Here is a 23,170-nt window from a genome sequence, read left to right as displayed (position 1 = left end):
AATAGAGGTCAATTAATCCAACTGTGCAACCTATCATTCATTTCTGTTACAATATGACCTTAAATTCTGCAGAGAATGGGCATCTCTTAATATGTAAGATAATTGAATTTCTAAATTCCATTTACTTAATTGTGTTTTCAATGATAACTGTTTGCAATGTAAACTGTTTACAATAGATAATCCTTTCTTGAGAAAATTGTATTCAATTGGTATTCTAAAGAGATGAATCTGAGAGTTAGATGAGACCTCTAACCAATACAACTTTCTGCAATAATGAAAATGTTCTTCAATCTGTGTTTTTAAACATAGTGGCTACTAGTCACATATGGCTGTTGAGCACTTGAATTGGGACTAATTCAAAGAGCTAGTCACTAGAGCTATCAAAAATTTAATTTTATTTAATTTCAATTTCTATTTAAATACTCACATGAAGTTAGTAGCTACTGTATTGGACACTTCAGATGTGATGAATTGATATTATATCCACTTTTGAAATGTCATGTCTTAACATTATTTGTTGAAAGATCTCATGCAATTTGGCAAATGTTTTGGTAGTTTCTAGCAGCATATGAGAAATTGTGAAAATTTATAGGCTAATAATTTATCAGAGAAAGTTGTAGACCATGTGTCTGCATTTCCACTTAATTATCATTTTAAATTAAATAAACTAGAGATTTAAAATTGAGTGAAGGGGAGGAAGGCATATTCCTTTAACCTCTAGTTCTTCTGGCTAGTCTAAGAAATAGATTGACATGAGACAGAATAACACGAGAAAATCAAGCGAATTTAATAACATTTATACATGGGAGAAACCCAGGTAAACTGAGTAACTGGCCAAATGGCTGAAGCCACCACCTTAAATACCATCTTCAGATAATGACGAAGGAGGATGTTGGGAGTAGTTGAGAAATGGTTTATACATAAACAATACAAAACAAACAATAAACTGCTATCCACTCTCGGTGTGGTTAACTTGATGGTCATTGATTTGGATGTGGGGCACATTTTTATTGAACACCTACTCTGGGCCAGGCTCTTTACTTTGATCTGCTCACTTGGTGCTTATAGTGATGCTTTAACTGTGGAGACACCAATAATTAATTTCCAAGTGTATGCTATTAAAGGCCTGAATAAATCACCTGACTTTTTAACAACAGGTATTTATAATTACAGTGGTTTATGCTTATGTTTTACTTCATACAAATTATTATATCAAAAATTAACAATATTTTGGTGTAATTATGACATTGGGAATCAGGGCAACTACATGGTCCCCTTGATCAAGCAGAGCATACCTCATATGAGCTGCTAACAATTCAGTTCTCCTGTGGCACACGCAACTGGAGCAAATGGACCACAGAAGGATGTGATCATATACATTAAGTTGTTTTGATTTTTCTCAGTTTTCTTACATCTAAAAGGAGCTACTAATATTTGCCTCGAGAATTTATATGTATAGAAAAGAAGTTTAATAAACAGGATGCAAAAAGTGATTATGTAAAGCATTCAAAATCAAACAATTCAGAAGTGGAACAATTCAGATTGGAATTCAGCCTGTCGATTCCATGTCTGACTCCTATTGCTAAGTTACTGAAATACTAAACTTAATAAGTGTTCTGGGAGCAATAGTTCCATAAGATGAGTAGTGGAAATGGGTGGAATGGAAGAAAATTTATAAAAATCATTGGTCACTATTTGACCTTCACAAAGCTTATAAAAAACACAGAAATAGAGAATTTTGCTCCCATGAAGATCAAGTAACTTTACTTTCCCCTACTCAACCACTAAGGACCCTAGACGTGTTACATAAAACAAACTTAAGAAGACACTGAAAAGTGGAAATAAGAAGACAGACACACTAGGGACCCTGAAACTTAAGGAATAACACAGTGGTGAGGGCCCTGGGTTTTCTTTTGTGATGTATATCCCAGATTGGAAGCTGAAGAAACCAGAACACAGAAATTCCAACAGGTGCAGACAAAGAAAAGCACCCACCAAAATCAAGCTCTCTCAAGACAGACGACCAGGGAAGGGGCAGTCTAGCAAGGCAAGAAATGTTTAGAAAATAATCCCTCTATTCCTGTCAAACACTTTAGAAAAAACTTCTGCCACATCACCAATCACAGAAACAAATGTGAAAGGGGGAGCCTAGACTTCCACCCACATAAAGCTGTAAGGAGGTGTTCTAGCTATCCTGTAGGAATGCATGATGTCAGAGAAGGTCAAGTAGAGAGCCAGGATTTTCATTCTAGCCTTCTGATAACGAACATCTTTCCCCAAATATATGGTGTCAATGGAGACCAGGTATGGAGCCTGAAAGTTCACTCATTGGCAGTATCGAGGTACCTCTCCCCATATATGCTAGCGTGGTGTCAGATGAGGGCATTTCCCAGTGGCAATGAGGCCACCCTCACTGCACTGTCAGTAGAAAGCTTCTACAGTATTAGAACTCTGATGACTTCCTGTAATGAAGATCCGACATCTGATCATTTTTTTACAGTTGAACCCCATTGCTTGAACCTGGATTTGTTGAGTGATCCACTATAGGCATGGGAAAAGCATTCTTAAGTGATGCAATGGGGAATGGCCCAGTGCCACATGAAGTCGTGAAGGTTGGGAACCACGTTATTTTAGAGTGTGCGATTCATATAGATGTGAAAAAAAACATCTCCCCAAAGATGTACAATATATTGAATATTGCTGTGATTCACGTAAATACCCAAATTCTCCCCACCACAGTGATTAGACAGATAAAAGGAACAGCATACAATTCCAAATGGCTATCAACCACCTGAAAAGAAACTTCACTAATCAACCTATCTAGCTTGTCATTGAAATAGCTCCTGAAAACCAGAGATATTGACAGGGACCAAATGGGGAATCTAGACTTCTGCTTTGACCTGGCATTCATGAGGCAGTTTCCTCCTTCCCCTGCCAGAGCATTGTCAAAGAAAGTCAGTTCAACAGACAATGGAAAATAAGACCAGTGTCATATAATACAAACATATTCAAGTTTCACCTATGTAAAAGAAACCTGACAGAAAGGTCCAAGGATGAGATGATTACATTTCTATGAAATGGCAGAATGGGCAAACTCAGACACAGGAAAGAAATTGTTAGTTACCTGAGTCTGGGTATCGAGGACATGGATGGGAAAAGAGGACTAACTACTAATGGGCACAAAGTTTCTTTGTGGGGTAATGAAATGTTTTAAAATTGATTGTGGTGTTAGGTGTACAACTCTGTGAATATACTACAATCACTGAATTGTGCACTTACAATGGGTGAATGTTATGGTCTGCAAATTATATCTCAATAAAATTTCTATAGAAATAAGATTAGCAACAAGAGAAAAAAGTCAATTTGTGTGATTATTACTAGATCTGGAATCAAGAGGTTAATATATGTACAACCCATCCTTCAAGAATAGAAACCATGTTTATTCAATATATATTAAATTCTTTATGACTAGACAAAATACATGAAAATTTGATGACTTTGTCAAAAATAAAGGCTTGAAAGAAATCTTTATATTTTTCTATTGCTAAATCATTTTTAATAAGTCCACAATTTTTAGAGAATTGATGTTGACTGTGACGACCAAGGAATAATTCCATGAAGAGGTAAGTTTTAAAAATACCAACATTTTCTATGACAGAATACAAACAGAAATTTTACTTTGTCTACTCTTTGGTTTACTGATTTCTAACTCTGAAATATAAACCAATATATTGAACTATGAATTATATAAATAGACTGCTGCATCTGATGATATATCTTGGTACCATTCATGTATTATCCCACATAAGTTTCTTGGGATTTAAAGAATATCATACAAAATATTTTATTCCCTATCACCAAGGAGCTAACAAAGGTAAGATTGACTGTAAATACAATGTAAACGTCTCCTCAAATATGACACAGTAGGAAAAGAGACAAATAGTACATGCTCTTGGGAAAAGCATGACCCTCATAGTTCCAGGGTCTGCCACACACATATACTAGAAATTAGAGTACAGCTCCTCCTTTTGCATGACTTCTGAGACCTCTCTACCTCGTAGCATTCCTGTTCAGCTCTCTAGCGGTTACTCTTTTTCCAGGGAGTTCCAAGATACATGTGGTACCAATTTGTCTTTTCCTGTACACTCTTTTCCCGGTGGTGCTTTTCTCCAATTAAGAAACCATGTGCAGATGCAATTTGACACAGGATTATGATTATTGTGGGTCATTAAACATTTAATGAATCACAGATTATTTCTTATTCTAAAGACAATATTCAAATTTTTCAATTAGTATCCTCTTTCTCCCATATTTTCAGGATCTTTTTCATTGACAAACTGTGTAGGTTGATTTGTGAAACTTCTTTTCATGAGGTTGATAGATATTCTTGAGTCATATGTTGTTCTTTTTATCTAGCCTAATCACTGAGATGGGCAGCCTTTCAATGTTTATGTGAATCAGAGCAATGCTTAATATATTGTACAACTTCAGGGAGGTGTTTTTCATATCTTAGTCAGCATGGATGACACATGCTGAAGTAACATGGTGCTTAACTTTTGGAACTGCATGTGGCATCCTTCTTTTCCCTATTGTGTCATTTAGGAATGCTTTTCCCATGCATTTAATGGGTCACTCAACAAATATTGGCTCAAGGAGGAGGACAATAACAAAACAGTGATCACCTGTTGGGCCTCATGTCTTTCATTGGTTCAGTAGCTCAACAATATTGGAGTCAATATATTCTCTTGTCGTTAAATTAATTTCCCAAATGGCTTAAACTCATATAAAAAGTTCCCTCAAATTCTGAGAAACAGAAAGGGATGGAGAATGAATTCCTTACAAAGACATCTCTTTTTTTGGGAAAGAACATTTATATCTCATATTGTCCCTGGCAGAATTCCTCCTAGAAATCATTAGCAATAGACATTTGGCTTTTTTAGAATTCTGCTTTATTTCTCAATCTTCATTTCTCAAATGCAACACAACTTAGAACAAAAATCATTTCTTAAAATGGGAGCATCCTTATTTCCTTTTCAGTATGTTCCTGACAACGTAATGGCAATTCTTGCCAACCCTCCAATTTATTGTAGATCTCCTCAGACTTTGCCTTGCCTTCACTTTGTTATGGTTTTTTATTTGAGCAAATAACTCATCCAAAATGGTCTGATCAATTGATATTTCTATGATTCAGTTTATTTATTTTTAGTTGACTAATTACATCTTTCTTGAATTCACTTTCTGTGCTGGACATGAATTTCACTGTTTTTGTTTTTTGTTTTTTGAATCTCTCTGTTGGTTCTCCTCTTCCAATATGAGATCTGCCAAAGGGAAATTTAACTTTATGTCATCTCTGGGATGACATCAGCAAAGCATAAAAATAATACTAAGAGAAAATGTAGGGTACTTATTGAGAACATGAATCCTCAAGCATGATCTAGACCACCTGGCTTTGAAACCTGGTTGTAACACCTAGTACCTTTGTGGATTCTGACAATTTATTTACCCTCTCTGAATCATCATTTTATAATGTGAAAAATGGAAATTTTAATAGACTATGTCTCATGGAGCTGTTCTGATGACTAAATTCATCAAGACTTGAGGAATATCTGTCACATAGTACTCAAAAGTGTGAGAAATTATTACCTGGTAGTCTTTATGACCATTGTAAAGATTCCTTTTAACTGCATCAACATTTTCCTAATATTTACCCTCACATGCTGCTGTATCATGTGTATGTTTTCTATTTTGAGACTTTTTAGAGAAGTTTGAGGTTCATAGAAAAATTAAGAGGAACAGATATTTCCCATAAATTCCCTACCCCCACACATGCATAGTCTCCCCCATCGCATTATCTACATCCCCCACCGGAGTGGTACATTTGTTATAACTGATGAATGTACATTGATGCATAATCACCAGAACTCCATAGTTTGCATTAGGGTACACTCCAGGTGTTGTATCTTCTATGGGTTTGGATAAATATATAATGACTTATATCCACTATTATAGTTTCACACAAAGTATTTTCACTGCCTTAAAAATTCTGAGTGCTCCTCCTCTTCTTCCCCTTCTCTGCCCAACTCCTGGAACCACTGTGCTTCTTACTGTCTCCATAGTTTTGCCTTTTCCAGAATGTCATAGAGTTGGAATCATACAGTACACAGCCTCTTCATATTGGCTTCTTTCACTTAGAAACATGCATTTAAGGTTCCCCTTTATCTTTTCATGGTTTGATAGTTCGTCTCTTTTTAGTACAACCCCCACTACAATACTGATCTATTCCATCACCACAAAATTCCCTTTGGCTATCCCTCCATAGCCACAACCCCTTCCTCCTCCTCTGCCACTGTTCCTAAGCCCTGATAGTCACTAATCTATTTTCCATCACTATATTTTCTGTCATTTAAAAAATGTTTTATAACTAATATTATACCATTAGTGATCTTTTAGATTGGCTTTTTTCACTCAACATAATTCTCTTGATATTTATTTGTGCTTTTTCATGTATAAATCATTTGTTCCTTTATTGTTGATGAGAGGTATTCCATGGTATTTATGATATAATTTTTTTAAACATTCACTCATTGAAGGCATTTGAGTTCATTCCACTTTTCAGCTATGATGAATGAAACTTCTATAAACATCCACTAGAAGTTGATTCATGAAATAAGTTTTCATTCCCTTGTGATGAGTGTCCGAGAGTGTGATTGGCAAGTTGTTTTAATTTTGATGAAGTCCAGTTTACCAATGTTTCTATGTGACAGATGGTGCTTTTTATATCATTTATATAAACTCTTCAGTAGTTTTAGGTCCTGGATATAGATTTTCTCCTATGTTTTTATCTAAACATTTTATAGTTTAGCATTTTACGTTTAAGTTGTTATTCATTTTGAGTTAGTTTTTATATAAGGTTTTGGTCTACATTATTTGTTTGTTTATTATTTTTGCCTCTGTACTTCCAATTACATCAGTGCTATGTTTTAAAGGCTATCTTCCGTATATTGAATTACATTTGTACCTTTATGAGAAATTAGTTGAACTATTTGCAAAGGGCTCTCTCTCTGTTGTCTATTCTGCTCCATTGATTCATATGTTTCTATCTCCACCAATATCACACAGTGTTGATTATTGCGGCTATATTGTAAATCTCAACATAGAATGGAGTATTTTCTTCATCATTAAGCTACATCGTAAATTTGTTTTGTCTATGCTAGGTCCTTGACCCATCATATAAATCTCAGTATAAAGTAGCCTCTACAAAAGATCTTGCTGGGATTTTCTTTGGATTTGCATTAAATCTACTGATCAGTTTGGAAAGAATTGATATCTTTAGTATGTTGAGTCTTCTAATATACAAACTCAATATGTCTACTAATTTATTCAGATCTTTTATTTCTTTAATAAGTATTTTGAAATATATAGATCTTAGACATGTTTTGTTGGTTTCTACCTACATATTTCAATATATGTGGGGTGAATGTAAAGGGTATAATTTTTCAGTTGGTTTTTATGTGTCTTTCTCTACATATACGCGATTAGTATGTGTTTTTTAATCATGTGTCATGTCACCTTACTGAACTCACATTGTCTTTCTAGATTTTTTTCCGATTTGCGGAAATTTTTTATTAGATAACATATTATTTGTATAGAAGGAAGATTTCATTTCTTCCTTTCCAACCTGTATGTATTTTATGTCCTTTTCTTGCACTTTCTGGGAATTCCTATTTGAACTGCTTTGAAAAACTATAGATGATTTTGCATTTTTAGATTTTTTTGAAGGTATAATTATAAATTATTTAGTCTTTTTGTTCTAGCGTCCTTCACTCAGCAGAATTATTTTGAGAACATCTATATTTTTGTGTGTACCAATAATTCATTACTTTTAATTGTTAGTGACATTCACTTGCTTGCACATCCTACAACCTATTTTTCCATTTTCAAGTGGGTGAACATTTGGACAGTTTCTGGATTTTGACCCTTACCAATAAAGCTTCAATAAAGCCAAAGGGGAAAAAATGTTTCTAGATGGGCATAAGAATTAAACTGTGACATAAGACAGATACACAAGACAAAAACATACATATTTTATCTAGTAATTTTTACATGTATGGGTGAGTCCTCTCAAGAAGAATGAAAACCCAAGAAGTGGCTAAGCCTAAGTCCTTGTATATTAGGTTGTACCATGAGTGACAATTGTAGAAATGTAACTAAAATATATGGTATACAAGGAGACTACAGGCATAAAAGATATTTTAACCATGTGTTTGCACAGATTTCTCTTGGCCTCAAGTTTCCAGGTCCGGTAGAGTGTTTCTTTTCTCCTGGTATAAGGAAAGCATCTTTGAAGTAATAGTTTTATCTCTTGCTTTCAGGAAGAGAAGGGGAGTCCAGAATGCCCTTCTTGCTCCTGCTTTTTTTTCAAGTGTCTTTAGTTCAAAATAATTAATATGCCAAAACAGCATATTTTGGAGTGATATGTCCTGAACTTCTTCAGTTACTATAGACATTTGTATACAAATCTCATATAGAAATATGCTGTCATTTTTCTTGGGTAAATACACGGGAGTTGAATTGCTAAATGTTATTTTAAAAGCAGATAATTTTTAAGACACTGATACTTATAACAAATTGCTTTCAAATATTTATGCCATTTTACTTTTCTACCAACAGTGTATGAAAGTTACTGTTCCTCTGTGTGTGTATATATATGGATATGTGTGTGTGTGTGTGTGTGTGTGTGTATTTATAGATGTTATCTTACACACATTATAGGATACAGAATGTTATCCCATTAAGGCTTTAAATTGAATTGCATTGATGAATAAGGATGCTGAACAACTTTTGATCTGCATATCTGCCATCTTTATATGTTATTTGGTAAAGAGATTATTCAAGAGTTTTGTCCTTCCTTTATTAAGATTATCAAGCTGTGAGAACTCTCCATATATTGTGGAACTAGCCCTTTATGAGATGCATTACTGGAAAATATTGTCTCCCAGAATATATGTTTGTTTTACTCTTAAGAGTAACAGTATCTCTTCGGAGTATCTTTTAAAAGTAAAAGATTTAATTTTGATATTATCCAATGTATCAAATTTTTATTTTATCTGTTTTACCTCTAGTATTGTATCTAAGAAATCTTTACACAACCTAAGGTCATGTATATTTTCTGTTATGTTTTCATCTGAAGTTTTTAGACTTTTAGGTTTTACATTTACAACTGTGATCCATTTTCTGTGAATCTTTGTATGAATTATAGATCAATGTTCAGTATTTGCATATGCATATCTAATTAGTTCATACTGTTTGTTAAAAAGTCTTTTTCCCCCTCAAATGACCTTTTGTCTTCTGCTTTGTGGAGAATCCATTTTTCATATATACATGAGTCTACTTCTGGCCTATAAATATTGTTTCATTGATGTGAACCCTTTGATAACTGTAGCTTTGGAATAAAACTAGAAATCAGTGTTTGCCTTAGTGTTTGTATTACAACTTTGTCCCTTTTTTTTAAAGTTAATTCAGCTATATTAGATTTTTTGTGTTTCTTTATACATTTTAGTTTCAGTTCCCTAATTCCTACTAAAACATAATGCCTGCTTGGATTTTCGTTGGTGTTGCATTGAATTTATAGGTATATTTGAGGAAGTTTGGCATTTTAACAATATTGAATAGTCCAGCAAATGAACTTAGTATATCCTTCATTTATTCAGGTCTTCTATAACATCATTCAAAAACATTTCTTAATTTTTATTGTATAGGCTTTTCATATATTTTCAGACTTATTTTTAAATATTTTATCACTTTGATGCATTTGTAACAGGTATTTTAAAATTTCAGTTCTGATTTCTTACTGGCAGTGCATAGGAATAAAATTTCTTTATATAATGATCTTTCTTTTGAAACCGTATTAAATTTTCTTTTAAGTTTAACCATTTTTTCTGTAAATTCCATTAGATTGCTACCTGCACTATCTTGTCACCTACTAATAAACACAGTTTTACTTCCTCCTTTCCAAACTGGATACTTTCTATTACTTTTTTCTCTTGCCATATTGTGTTGTATATAACCTCCAGTACAATGTTGAATAGAATTAGAATGAAGATCCTACTTGCCCTGTTCCTAATTTTAGTGGAAATGTATTTGATTTCTTACTATGGTAGATCAGCTTAGTTGTAGGTTTTCCATTGGTGCCCTTTATCAGTTTTACAAAGTCTCATTTAATACCTGTTTGGTCAAAATTTTTATAACTGATGGATATTGAAAATTTAAAATGTTTTGTCTGCTGCATTTATTAAGATCTGAAAAAATTTTCCCTTTTTAGGTTCTTGATATGATGATTTAATTTTGAATATTAAATTAACTGTACATTTCTCGGGTAAACCTAACATGGTGCATTATTGTTTTTACATATTACTGCATTAAATTTGCTAAAATTTTAATTAGAATTGTTGTATAAATGGTCATGACTGATATTGCTCTTTTGTTTTCTTTTCTTATAATGCCTTTGTCTGCTTTTGGTATCAGGGGCAAGGTCTCCTCATAAAGTTGGGATATACACTTCCACTTCAGTTTTCTAGAAGAAAATGCAAAGAATTTGTTAATTGATATTCCCTAAATATTTAGTAGAGTTCCCCAGTCAAGTCACCTGGACAAATTTTGAATTAGCGAGGGTTATTTCTCATATGTATTTCCATATTGAGATCCTTTCCATCCTAGATTTTTATATTGTATTTCTGTGTCCATATACACGAAAATATATAGTGCACTCATTCTTAAGAAGCTAGCCTATAACGCAAAACGTTTCTTCATAGATATCTTTAGCATCTCTAAATTTTCTGTACTTGTCTTATTCTGTTTTATTAATATTTCTGAATCATTATTGCATAAAATATTAAATTCTTATATTCTTCATAATATCAATGAAAAATTGCAGTTATGTACCAATTCCTGATTTTTTCAGTTTTTGTGTTTTGTGGAAAAATATTAAACTTTAGGAAATACATGTGTACTCAATAATGAAATAAAGTCTAAATTTTAAAATGAATGAATTATATTATCAAAATTAAATAGAAAACACAGCAATTTTTTTTTTAGATATGGGGTATCGGAATATGTTGAGTTACAGTTTATTTTTTAAAATCCCGGTACTAAAGACTTATACCTTTTTGCATTAAAAAGTCATAATTATTCACTGAAGATAATATGTGGAAACCAAAAATATTAATTTAAACATTTCTGTAATCTCAACAGCCACAAATAACTAATGCAATATTTCAATGTGTCTCTGTCCAACATACGGTTTGGAAAAGCAAAACTATTTTCTTGGGGGTAGGACCCATGGTGTAGTTGTTAAGTTTGGCATGCTCCACTTTGGTGGCTCAAGTTTGTGGTCTCAGAACCTGGGCATGGACCTACACCATTCATCAGCCATGTGGTGGCAGCAACCCACATACAAAATAGAGGAAAATTGGCACAGATGTTAGCTCAGGGTGAATCTTCCTTAGCCAAAAAAAAAAAAGTAGTTTTTATATTTGCAAAGTTCATACAGATTTTCAGTACAATTTTTCTTAATAATTAAATTATCAACTATACAAACTTTTTAGTAATATTTATCCTTATATGAAAATATACATTTTTTATTCCAATGAATTATTTTCATTTAAATTTGACTGACTACACAGAAAATTTTATTCTATGATAGAGGACAAAGAAAATAGTCCAGTCTTTGTATCATGTAAATAAATTTCCGTGAATGTTGAAAATAGTAAAAATAAACAACAAATAAAGGAAATTAAGAAAGGTTAAGAGGAAGTTTGTCCAGAGGACATGACATATATATAAATTGCTACATATCTTACTACACTTTCGCCAGAAATATAGTATAGACAAAGTCATATGATTATCTCCTGTTTCTGTTGACAAGAGTGATTATCAAATTTATGTAGTCAGACAACAGATTCTACTAAAAATATATCACACTTATATGAACCAATATTGAAGAAAGTCACCCTATAAAAAAGTAACAAAACTAATTCAACATAGAGTAGACCTTTTATGCAAAGAAACAAAAACAATTAGAACATGAATTTTAAACAAGAAATATTCTAGGTTTTGAGAAAGATAAGGAAGCGTAACAATCCTATTAGACATAAAGAAGCAGTTGAGAATCAAGATCTCAAAATAGAAAACAAAAAATTAAAAATTGGAAGCTTCCATGGGAGTCTTCAAGCAATTTGTCTTTTTTCTCCAACTTTATTGAGATGTAATTGACACATAATATTGTGTAAGTTTAATGTGGGTGTGCAGTGTGTTGATTTGATACACTTATATACTGTAGTATGATTACAACTTAGCATTATCTAACATTTCCATCACTTCACATTCACCATTTTTTTTGTTGTGAGAACATTTGAGATTTACTCTCTTAGTAACTTTCAAGTATACAATTCAGTATTGTTAACTGTAATCAAGGACATTTATCTTAATTGGTATATCCACTGGTATGGAGAAATGGACTGATTAAGAAAAATAAGATGCTGCACTGATCTTATGAGTCACTAAATGGCTAAGTATGTTGAGTTAATTGATTATCTAGGGCTCACATATGAAAGCAACTGCACTGGGGCCGGCCCAGTGGCCGAGGGTTAAGTTCGCACGTTCTGATTGGTGGCCCAGGTTTTCCCCGCTTCAGATCCTGGGCGCGAACATGGCGCCGCTCATCAGGCCCCACTGAGGCGGCGTCCCACATACCACAGCCAGAGGCACTCACAGCTAAAATATACAACTATGTACAGAGGGGGTTCGGGAAGAAGAAGGAAGACAAAAGAAAACAAAAGATTAGCAACAATTGTTAGCTCAGGTGCCAAAAAAGAAAGGAAGCAACTGCACCGATGAGAAAAGAATAGGACAGTAAGATCACCACTTGGTGTGGGAGCATTTGAGCAAATTCATATGACTGATGACTTCAAATCATAGTACTACACTAAGCCTCTTTGAAACAACAATAACTTTGATTTTAATGCACACCATAGAAGAGTATGAAGCCTAAAACAGAAAGATGTGCTGACACGAACACACACACACACATATGCTCTAACACATACATAGACACTGGGAAGTTTATTCTAATAGTTGAGAATAACGCAAGAGTCATTTTAATACACCATCTTTACCTACTATTCTACTTTGCTCTCACATAGCATACCGACTTTCTTTGTCTTGTCTTTTGTGTCCTAACTTATTCTACTGTACTATAAAATTCACTTAATCTTCATGCTTATATTTCATCTCTTGCTCTGAAAGAAGCAAAGATTTTTACTGTTCTGCTCACTAATGCATTTACAGCACTTATAAGTGTGACTGGCACATAGAGGATATTACCTAAATATACGATGACTTTTGCAAGGCTTAAAGTCTGAACCTAATTTATGGGAATCACATTGGACAGCAAACCTTAAGAGAAGATATTGCATATTTTTTCCACATCCTTTGTAAAGCAAATTTTACATCTTTGTTCCTCAAGCTATAGATCAAGGGATTCAACGTGGGGATAACAAGGGTGTAAAATACGGAAGCCACTTTATCAGTGTCAAAGGAATGACCAGACTTGGGCTGCACATACATAAATATCAAAGTCCCATAGAACACTGTGACCACTGTCAGGTGGGAAGCACAGGTAGAAAAAGCCTTGCGTCTACCCTCAGCAGAGTTCATCCTGAGAATGGCTATAAGGATGAGCAGGTAAGACACAAGAACTATCAGAAGGGAGAAAATCAAATTAAAAGCTGAGAAAATCAGAATAATCAATTCAATTACATGTGTGTTTGAGCAGAGCAAAGATAACAAAGGAAGACTGTCACAGTAGAAATGTCTGATGACATTATAACCACAGAAGTATAAACTAAAAATATTCACAGTGATTATAAGAGAAATAAGTGTGCTGTAGAGATATGGGACTGCCACCAGCACCTGACATAGCCTTTGGGACATGATGACTGTGTAGACCAGAGGGTCACAGATGGCCACACAGCGGTCATAGACCATTGCGGACAGAATAAAAAGTTCACTATCGATGAACATGATGAAAAAAGCCAGCTGCGTGGCACAAAAATAATAGGATATGGTATTTTGATCCACAACAAAGTTTACTAACATTTTGGGGACCACAGTTGTTGAATAACCAAAATCAGTAAAAGCCAGATGTCTGAGGAAAAAGTACATGGGTGTTTGTAGCCTGGAGTCCATCTTGGTGAGAATGACCATGCCCAAGTTGCCCACCACTGAAACGATGTAGATGATGAGGAAGATCCCAAATAATGGATCCTGTAGCTCAGGACGATCTGTGATTCCTATAAGAATGAATTCTTTCAGCACGGTTATATTGTGTTTTTCCATCCAGGTTGATCAGAAAACCTATTCTAGATGCAGATATCAGCATAGTCAATAGCGTCCATATAGTAAAATCTGGTCGCTTTCTAGTATACAAAGCTGGTATAAATAAATAAATCCAAACTGATAGTTTAGGCTCTATTAAAATAATCTATGCCTGCAAATAAAATACACATTTAAAAATAGAAACCGAGATAGAGCTTGAGGTAGAGAGAGAGTTATAATTTTCCGTTGGTGAAGATTAGTCTCCAAAGAACAATTTATAATGTTTTGAGGCATTTTGGTTGTCACAACTGGAGATGGGTTATTACTGGCATCTAATGGTTAGAGTCCAGTGAGTCTGTTATTCATCCTATTATATTGAGGTAGCCCGCCCCCAACAAAGAGTTTTACAGTCCAAAATGTCAACAGTGCCAAGGGTGGCAAACCTTGATGCATGTATAGATATAGATGTAGATATAGATATAGATATAGATAGATATAAATGTAATAAAGAAAACCAAAACAAAAAAAATGATATAAACTGTAAGTGTTAGTTTTGGAGGTGATAAACTTTACTTTTGCCTTGCATATAGTGTCAATAACATTTACAAAATTAGAATCACATAACATGACATAATAAATACTCTAATTGCATAATAAAATTTTAAATTTCAAATTCTAATTATATGTGGAAATATTTAGCAGGCCCTGCTTTGAAGCGTATTCATCTGAAAGCATAAGGATGCCTGGAGATGGTACAGAATGAAATTAATATGTTCACCATTATTGGACGGAGGTGTAAAAATAAGAAAATTCTGACAGATTATTGTAGATTATTTTTCTTTACATAGGTAAACATGTCATGAAATATACGTGGGTTGATATAGTCACTGCTATCCTTAAATTTTTATTGTAAGCAAAGGAGTACTTGGGCAAATGTTGTAAGTTATCTTAATGTCTTTATTCACATCAGCAAAATAAACTGTTTCTTGTAGGGTTGTTGGGAAGATAAGTGAGAATTATAAATTTCAGTGAGTTTATGGTATCTGGAAATATCCTTCAGTGCCAAGTACATAGGATTGTTTGTGTGTTTGTTTTAATTTCTTACTGGAGACAGTGAGTTACCTGAAATGGATTATTTTTGTTATGTACATACAATTTCTTTTTGTGTGACTTTACTTCTTTGTCAGGGGTATGATGATGATTAGATGGAACAGTGTGTTATCCGGATAACTGTCCCCAGTGCCCCTTCACCATGACCCAAATCCATGACTACCACCTGACTATCAATGCTTTCTTCTTTGGGGTAATTTATCTTCCACCTTACTTAAGATATTTAATATATATTTGTCTTAAAACTAACATACTTCCAGAGCTCATGAAGCCCAGCAAGAGGCAGTGCCCCATTCCCAGAGGTTCAGCACTAAATTGGTGACTGAAGATCTAAGGTTTGGAATTTACCTTCTTGGAGAAGTGCTGTTGGCATAGCTGAGATGCCTAGGCAATGATTCCAGCCACTTCATCTATAGGCTGTGACAAGAAGCAAAGAGTCATGCCCCTTCTCCCTGGCTACTACAGATTTTGCTAATACCAAGGATGCCCTTTCTCTGGTGTTGGGCAAATCCTAGGATCTTACATCTTTCCCACATTAACTTGACCAACAGCTGTGAACTTGTTGGAGAAAAAATTCCAAGAAACTTTGGGGCGTTTAGATATCAAGTAGGTTTCACTTCGCAACTTTGTCGTAAAGAAGTACTTGTTCTTAAAGCCATTCCAATAAAATACTTTAAAGCAAATTTAAAATAAAAACTAATGTATTTCCTCTTCCCCAGGCACATTTTTTGTTACAGCTGATGTGCTAAGTTGCTAAATATGCTAAATTGTTTGTGACACATATGTTATATTTTGAGATGGATGAACCTAGGATAGCACGAGGACATAAACAAATTGGGCAAAATGAGGTCACTGGAATTGGTTTTATATAATGAAGATTCACATACATTATCTTTGGATAAAGAGATTTTCTGCTTTAAAGAAAAAAGCCAGGTTTAAAATCGCTATATTACACATAGCATACTGGAAGAAAACATACTCAGGCTATAAATTCTGGAATGTTATTTTAAGTCTGTCTGCACATTAAGACCACAAAGAACTTCACTATACATTTAATTTAATGTGGACATGCATAAGTATAATGAAATAAAGATGTATGTGAGTATCTCTAATAAACCACTAAGTATAATACAGAGCAGGGTAGAATGAGGATGACAGGCTAAGGTAAAAGAATTAGTGTTTTAAAAATTGTGAGTATCAGTGTTTCCTTGAATAAATAAATAAGTAGAATTGATCCTGATTACAAGGCAAGAAGCAGTGTCAGCAGACGGAGTGAGCTCTAAGAAAGCAAATAAAAGATACAATCTTTATAACATTAAATGATAAAGATGTTTACAGGAAATCCACACTTTCTCACATAAATCATTGCTAATAAGTTTGTGAGCTGCTGATATCCTACCCTGTCCCCATGTACTTACCTTTCTTATGTGAGACATACTGAACTATTGTTAGGAAAAAATATTTTAAATCAACGGAATAAGAAGCAATGTAAATCTTGTTTAAGTGCAATGGTGAAAAGCTAAAGAAAACAAGTCACATTGGTAAGTGCTGACTTCCTGTAAGATGAGGAAGGATAGACCGGCTTTTTCTCACCAGCTTTAGAATTCTATGGAAAGCATCAAATTACCTTTTCATTGTTTACTATCTGTGTTATCAGATTATTATTTTCTAGAGGTATACTCTTTGAGAAAATTACATCAGCTTTCTGCCAGATCCCACTGAAACTGAACTTGCTGTTCATTGTACCATCACCGTAAGACAGGGTACTTGAAAGTCTCCTAACCTCCAAAAATTCCTTTTCACATCTCAGTGTAAGGTGGAAATTTCCTTTTCATTCATCAAGAGATCAGAAGAAAATCCAATTAAATGAATTAAATGTATATTAACTGTCACAATATTTTTGAGAAGGGAATAAGAAAAGCCTAGTGTCACTGAATGACTAAGGATTTTGAAGGATTTCAGACTAGAAACATAATACCTGCAGCTTCATAATTCTGCCATATCTATATTTTTTTCTATTCCCAGTTCTTTAATTAGGCTTTATTGTCTCTTAATTTTGACCTCTATTATTCATGTGATTAAGTATTTGCAAAAACATAAATATTACATAAGCAATATGGCATTAACATTTCAAATATGCTTAACTGTATTTGTGAAAATATTTTAACAATCAATCTGAAGAGAAAGGAGCACAGTCTTATTCTGTTCATGTATTGTCATAGCAGAATGTACGTGGAAGTGAATCAGAAATCCTAATATTTTGATGTGCTTTGCCATAGAATAAAGGTGTTCTTGCAGATTTCAAACAGACTATTTGGATATTGGTCAAATATGGCACCCTGTGAAATATTCTGTTTACCTGTCATGAAACCTCTGTTTTGGCTCCCACATGTGTTTCATAACATGGAATAGTGAGAGCAATTTATGAATCGTTTTTCACCATCTGAGACTCTCCCTGAGGAGAAGCCAAACAATTCACGATTGTCCCTGAAGTATTTGAAAGCTTAGCAGAATGCAAGGGGGCGGGGGATGTGTGTTTATTAATAGACTAGAACAATTCTTATTTACAAGTCGGTTAGATTTATTTGTTTGTGCGTTACATTTCTACCTTTTTATTCTTCATTAACCTTTTTTCCCCCCACTTTGATGATTAAACTTGTTTCCATGTTACTAGGCTTGGTACTCAATTGTTTGGTCAAACATCAATCTACACGTTGCTATGAAGATATTTTTTTAGATGTGATTAACATTTATATCAGTATATTTTGAGTAAGTTGAATTACCCTCCTTAATATGGGTGGGCCTCATCCAATCAGTTGAAAGCCTTAAAGAGCAAAAACTGAGATGCTCAAAAAAAAAAGGAATTGTGATTCCAGATTGAGTACAGAAATTCTACCTTAATTTCCCAACTTTGTACTCAAGACTGCAGTATCAATTCTTTCAGTGCCAGCTTGCCCACAGATTTCTGCCTTGTCAGCCCTGACAGTCAGGTGAACCAATTCCTTAAAATCTTCTATCTCTGTGTATATATATATACACACACATATATAAATATGTATGAATACATGTGTTTGTGTGTCTTCGTGTGTGTATTCTCCTTTTGGTTGTGTGAATCTGGAGTACACTTACTAAAACAACCATATAGGGAAATGGATTAGGATGTTTTCTCCAAACAATAATGTTTTTAGTATTCTTCTAGTTCTACAATGACCTCCTCAAATAGAGGACACAATGGAGATGTATTTAAACACTGTCCTGTTGCATTATTTAAAATATAAATGAACTAAACCAATAACATATTGTGTATAAAGGATGTTATTTGTTCCCTTCTCTCTCTCTTTTTTTTTTGATTGTTGTCATTTTCTTTTTTTACCTTCTTCTGGACCATTGGAAGAGGAGTCAGTTTCTCCAATTTCTCAGTCTCACTTTATAGTGAATCAACATCATCTGTCTGTTTAGGATATCTGTCCATTACATTTGCCATTATGGCATTTCAGTATTTCTTGTTTTTCCATCAAGTCCAATACCCATTCTAATTCTTCTTGTCCATCTTCAAACACGTCGTACTGTGTTTGATATATACCCATATGGTGAATATATTCTTCAAAAATGTAATATTTAGGTTACCTATGTTTTACTATTTTTCTGTACGTTGTATTGTGGAATTTAATTATTTGTGATGAATCCATGTTGTGACTTTTTTTTGCTTCTTTATTACAGTCAATAATATATAAAAAATGTCATGAGTCTATACTTTATTGATAGATATTTTGTTTGTCTGTAACCTCTGCTATCACCAACACTACGATGAACAGCTCCTGAAAAGATGGAGTTTGCCATGACATATTGTGGACAAATTCTCCTTGTGATACATATCAAATATCTGCCTCTGTGTGTGTGCTTGTGTGGATATACATATCAATAGACGTATACTTGCATCTACACATAAACCCACACTTTTGAAAATATACAGCAATGTGATCTCTTGGTAAGAATAGATATAATACATAAGTTAATTTTGTTAAATATTTCAGATTGGTTGTACCAATACACTTTTCTACTGGCAGATACATGAGGTTTCCAGAATGTTCACATCTCTGACAGGAGCCTGAATTGCGTTTTCTCTTGTCAATTATTATCATAAGAGTATGTTTCTATTATGAGTTTCCCTCTTGTTTTTGATTTGATTTCTTGGCATGTTTAATAGTTTAAAAAATACTTATTAAGGGGTATCACTGAAAATAATAAAGTGCACATATATAAAGTCTAAAATTTAATTAGCTTTGATATAAGTATGCATTTGCAAAACAATTAATATGATCATGATGATGAACATATCTGCAACTCCAACGTTTCTTAGTGTCTATATAATACTTCCATTCTACTCCTTCTTGCCCCACATTGTCCCAGGCACACTTTGGCTTGCTTTTTTAAATTTTTAAAGTAATTACAGATTTACAGGAAATTGCAGAAGAAAAACACAGAGAGTTCCTGTGTCCCACTTAGTTTCCTCAAGTGGTAATAAATGTCATAAATGCATTGTATAAATACAGTATAATATAACTACCATGAAATTAACATTGGTACAATGCACTGACTTTGTTCAGATTTCACCAGTTTTCCATGCACTCATTTGTGTTTTTGTGTACATATAGTTCTATGCACTTTTAGCATATGTGTGGATTTGTATAACCACAACAGTCAGCGTACAGACCTAGTCCGTCACCACAAAGGCCCCTTATGCCCTTCCTGTGTAGCTGCACACCCTCCCCTTCTTTCACTTACGTGGATTTAGTCAACCGCTAATCTGATTTCCATCACCATAATTTTATCTTTTGAAGAATTTTTTATAAAGGAAATACCATTTATAACATTCTGCAATAGGCTGTTTTCCCTCAACTTGATTCACCATCCATGCTTTTGTAGCTATCAATTGTTTGTTCCTTTGCTTTTGCTGGGTAGTATTTCATGGTGTTGATGATTCAATTTATCCCCCCATTCGGCCACTGGAAGACACTTGGGTTGTTTCTGGTTTTCAATTATCATGGGTAAATCTTCTATAAACATTTTTGTACAGGTGGTAGATCTGAACATGTTTTCATTTCCCTGAGGTAACTGTCCAAGAGTGGGATTGGTAGCCTCTTTTAATCCTGATGCAGCCCAATTTATCACTGTTTACGTTTACAGATTATGCTTTTGATGTCATGTCTATAAACTCTTCACTAGCCCTAGGACCTAGATTTAGATTTTCTCCTATGTTTTTTGTCTGAATGTTTTACAGTTTTACATTATACATTTGTGTTCTAATCTGAGTTATTTTAAATTAGTTCAAGTTGCCTCAGGTTTAGGTCAACATTATTTGTTTGTTTCTGTGTTTTTCCTATGATCATCCAATAACTCCAGCACCATTTTTTTAAAAGGCTATCTTTCTTTTATTGAACTATCTTTGTACCATCATGAGTTTATCAAAATTTTCAAAGTTCTATTTCTGGGTTCTAAATTCTGTTCTTTTGATATATGTTTCAATCTATCCAACTATATCACACAGTTTTGATTGCTGTAGCTATATAGTAAGTCAACGTGGAGTAGAGTATTTCCTTCCTTATTATTCTACATATTCAAATGCGTTTTAGCTATGTTAGGTCCTTGACCTTTCGTATACATTTTAGTGTAAACTCAGCTATATCTCAAAAAAATCTTGGGGCAGCCTACGTGGCCGAGTGGTTAAGTTCGCGCGCTCTGCTGAGGCGGCCCAGGGTTCGGATCATGGCACCACTCGTCAGGCCACGTTGAGGCGGCGTCTCACATCCCACAACTAGAAGGACCTGCAACTAAGATATACAACTGTGTACCGAGGTGGGGGAGGGGTTGGGAAATAAAACAGAAAAAAAAAAAGGAAGATTGGCAACAGTTGTTAGCCTAGGTGCCAATCTTTAAAAAAAAAAACTTACTGAAATGTTGACAGAGCTTGAATTAAATGTATGATCATTTTGTAAAGAACTGATGTCTTTCCTATATTTACTTTTCTAATCTATGAACTCAGTATGTCTACTTATTTATTCAGATCATTTTGATTTCTTTGATCAGGATTTTATACTTTTCAGCATACAGATCATGTATATATTCTCTTAGTTTCTATTTCGTTATACTTGGGGTGATTTTAAATGCTTTTTAGTTTTTATATGTTGGTTTATTAAAGTATCTATCTATCTGTCTATCTATACGTATATATGTCAGATTGATTTTTGTTTGTTGAACTTGTATCCTGTCACCTTACTGAATGTACATGTTTGTTCTAGGTTCTTTTGTTTGTGTTTGTGGATTCCTTAAGATTTTCTGTTAGATATCATGAAATTTACAAATAGGGACAGCCCATTTCATTCTAGCTTATTCCAGCTATATGAGCCATTCCAGCTCATTCCAAGCTATATGTCTTTTATGTCATTTGCATGTACTTTCTAGGACTTCTTATTTAAGCTACTTTTTGTAATTACAGATTAGTTTGCATTTTTTTGTAAATGTAATTATAGATTACTCACTCTTTTTAGTCTGATGTCTTTGACAGCATAATTCTTTCAAAAGTCACCTATATTTGTGTATGTACCAATAATTTATTACCTTTTATTTCTGAGTAGTATTCACTTGCTTGGAAATTCCGCAATTTGTTTATTCACTCTCAAGAGGATAAACTTTTGGGTGGTTCCTATTTTTTGCCTATTACAAATAAAGCTGCTATGGATACTTGCATGCAAGCATTTGTAATGAAATGTAACGTCATTTCTTGGGGAAATACATGAGAGTGGTGTGGCTAAATATTATGTTAGATACATGTTTATTTTTTTTAAGGATTAACACTGATCTAACATCTGTTGCCAATCTTTTTTTCTTTTTCTTCTTCTCCCCAAAGCCCACCAGTACATAGTTTTATGTTCTAGTTGTAGGTCCTTCTAGTTCTGCTATGTGGGACGCCACTGCAGCATGGCTTGAGGAGCAGTGCTGGATCTGTGCCCAGGATCCGAACCAGTGAAATGCTAGGCCACCAAAGCAGAGCACATGAACTCAATGACTCGGCCACAGGGACAGCTCCATCTTTAATTTTTAAGACCGTGATGCTTATGCCAAGAGATTTTTTCTAATATTTATATATGTTTACTTTTCTATTACCAATGTACGAAAGTTTCAGTTCCTCCACATACTCATTAACTAGATGTGATATACAGCTCATTGAGCTTTTTTGTTTAGCTTTATTGAGATATAATTGACATATTACATTGTGTAAGTTTAAGTTTAAGGCATACAAGGTGATGAGTTGATATATCTATGTACTGAGAAATGATTGCCATGATGATGTTAGTTAACACTTCACATAATTACCATTTTGTTGTGGTGGTGGTAGTGAGAACATTTAAGATCTAATCTCTGGCATCTTTCAAGTATACAACACAGTATTGTTAACTATAGTCACCAAGCATTGAGGTTTTAAACCTAATTTCATTAATGAATAATAATGATGAGCAACATATTATGTGTTTATTTGCCATCCTTCTATCGTATTTGCTAAAGTGGTTTTTAAATGGTTGGCCCATTCTGGGGATCTTTTTAAAAAATTATATAGTTTTTAGGCCCCTGTATACACAGTGGAATCAAATATTTTATTAGAGACATTACTTGAATATACTGTGTCCCA

The 23,170-nt window shown here is 33.9% G+C and overlaps 1 protein-coding gene across 1 annotated transcript; it reads right to left on the bottom strand.

Annotated features, from left to right (window-relative positions):
* Positions 1–13,434: 13,434 nt before the first annotated feature.
* LOC103562680 (olfactory receptor 8K3-like) lies at positions 13,435–14,394 on the bottom strand. The gene has a single exon (XM_008537801.2). It carries the CDS (start codon positions 14,392–14,394, stop codon positions 13,435–13,437), a length of 960 nt encoding a protein of 319 aa, XP_008536023.2.
* Positions 14,395–23,170: the final 8,776 nt, after the last annotated feature.

This window comes from Equus przewalskii, chromosome 11 (assembly GCF_037783145.1).
Source record: "Equus przewalskii isolate Varuska chromosome 11, EquPr2, whole genome shotgun sequence".
NCBI classification, from domain to species: domain Eukaryota; kingdom Metazoa; phylum Chordata; class Mammalia; order Perissodactyla; family Equidae; genus Equus; species Equus przewalskii.
The sequence above is the reverse complement of the archived record's forward strand: the minus strand, read 5'-3'. Positions and strand labels throughout refer to the sequence as shown.

Excerpts from the sequence above, each read along its gene's own strand:
- LOC103562680 (XM_008537801.2), bottom strand. The coding sequence starts at position 14,394 with ATGGAAAAACACAATATAACCGTGCTGAAAGAATTCATTCTTATAGGA.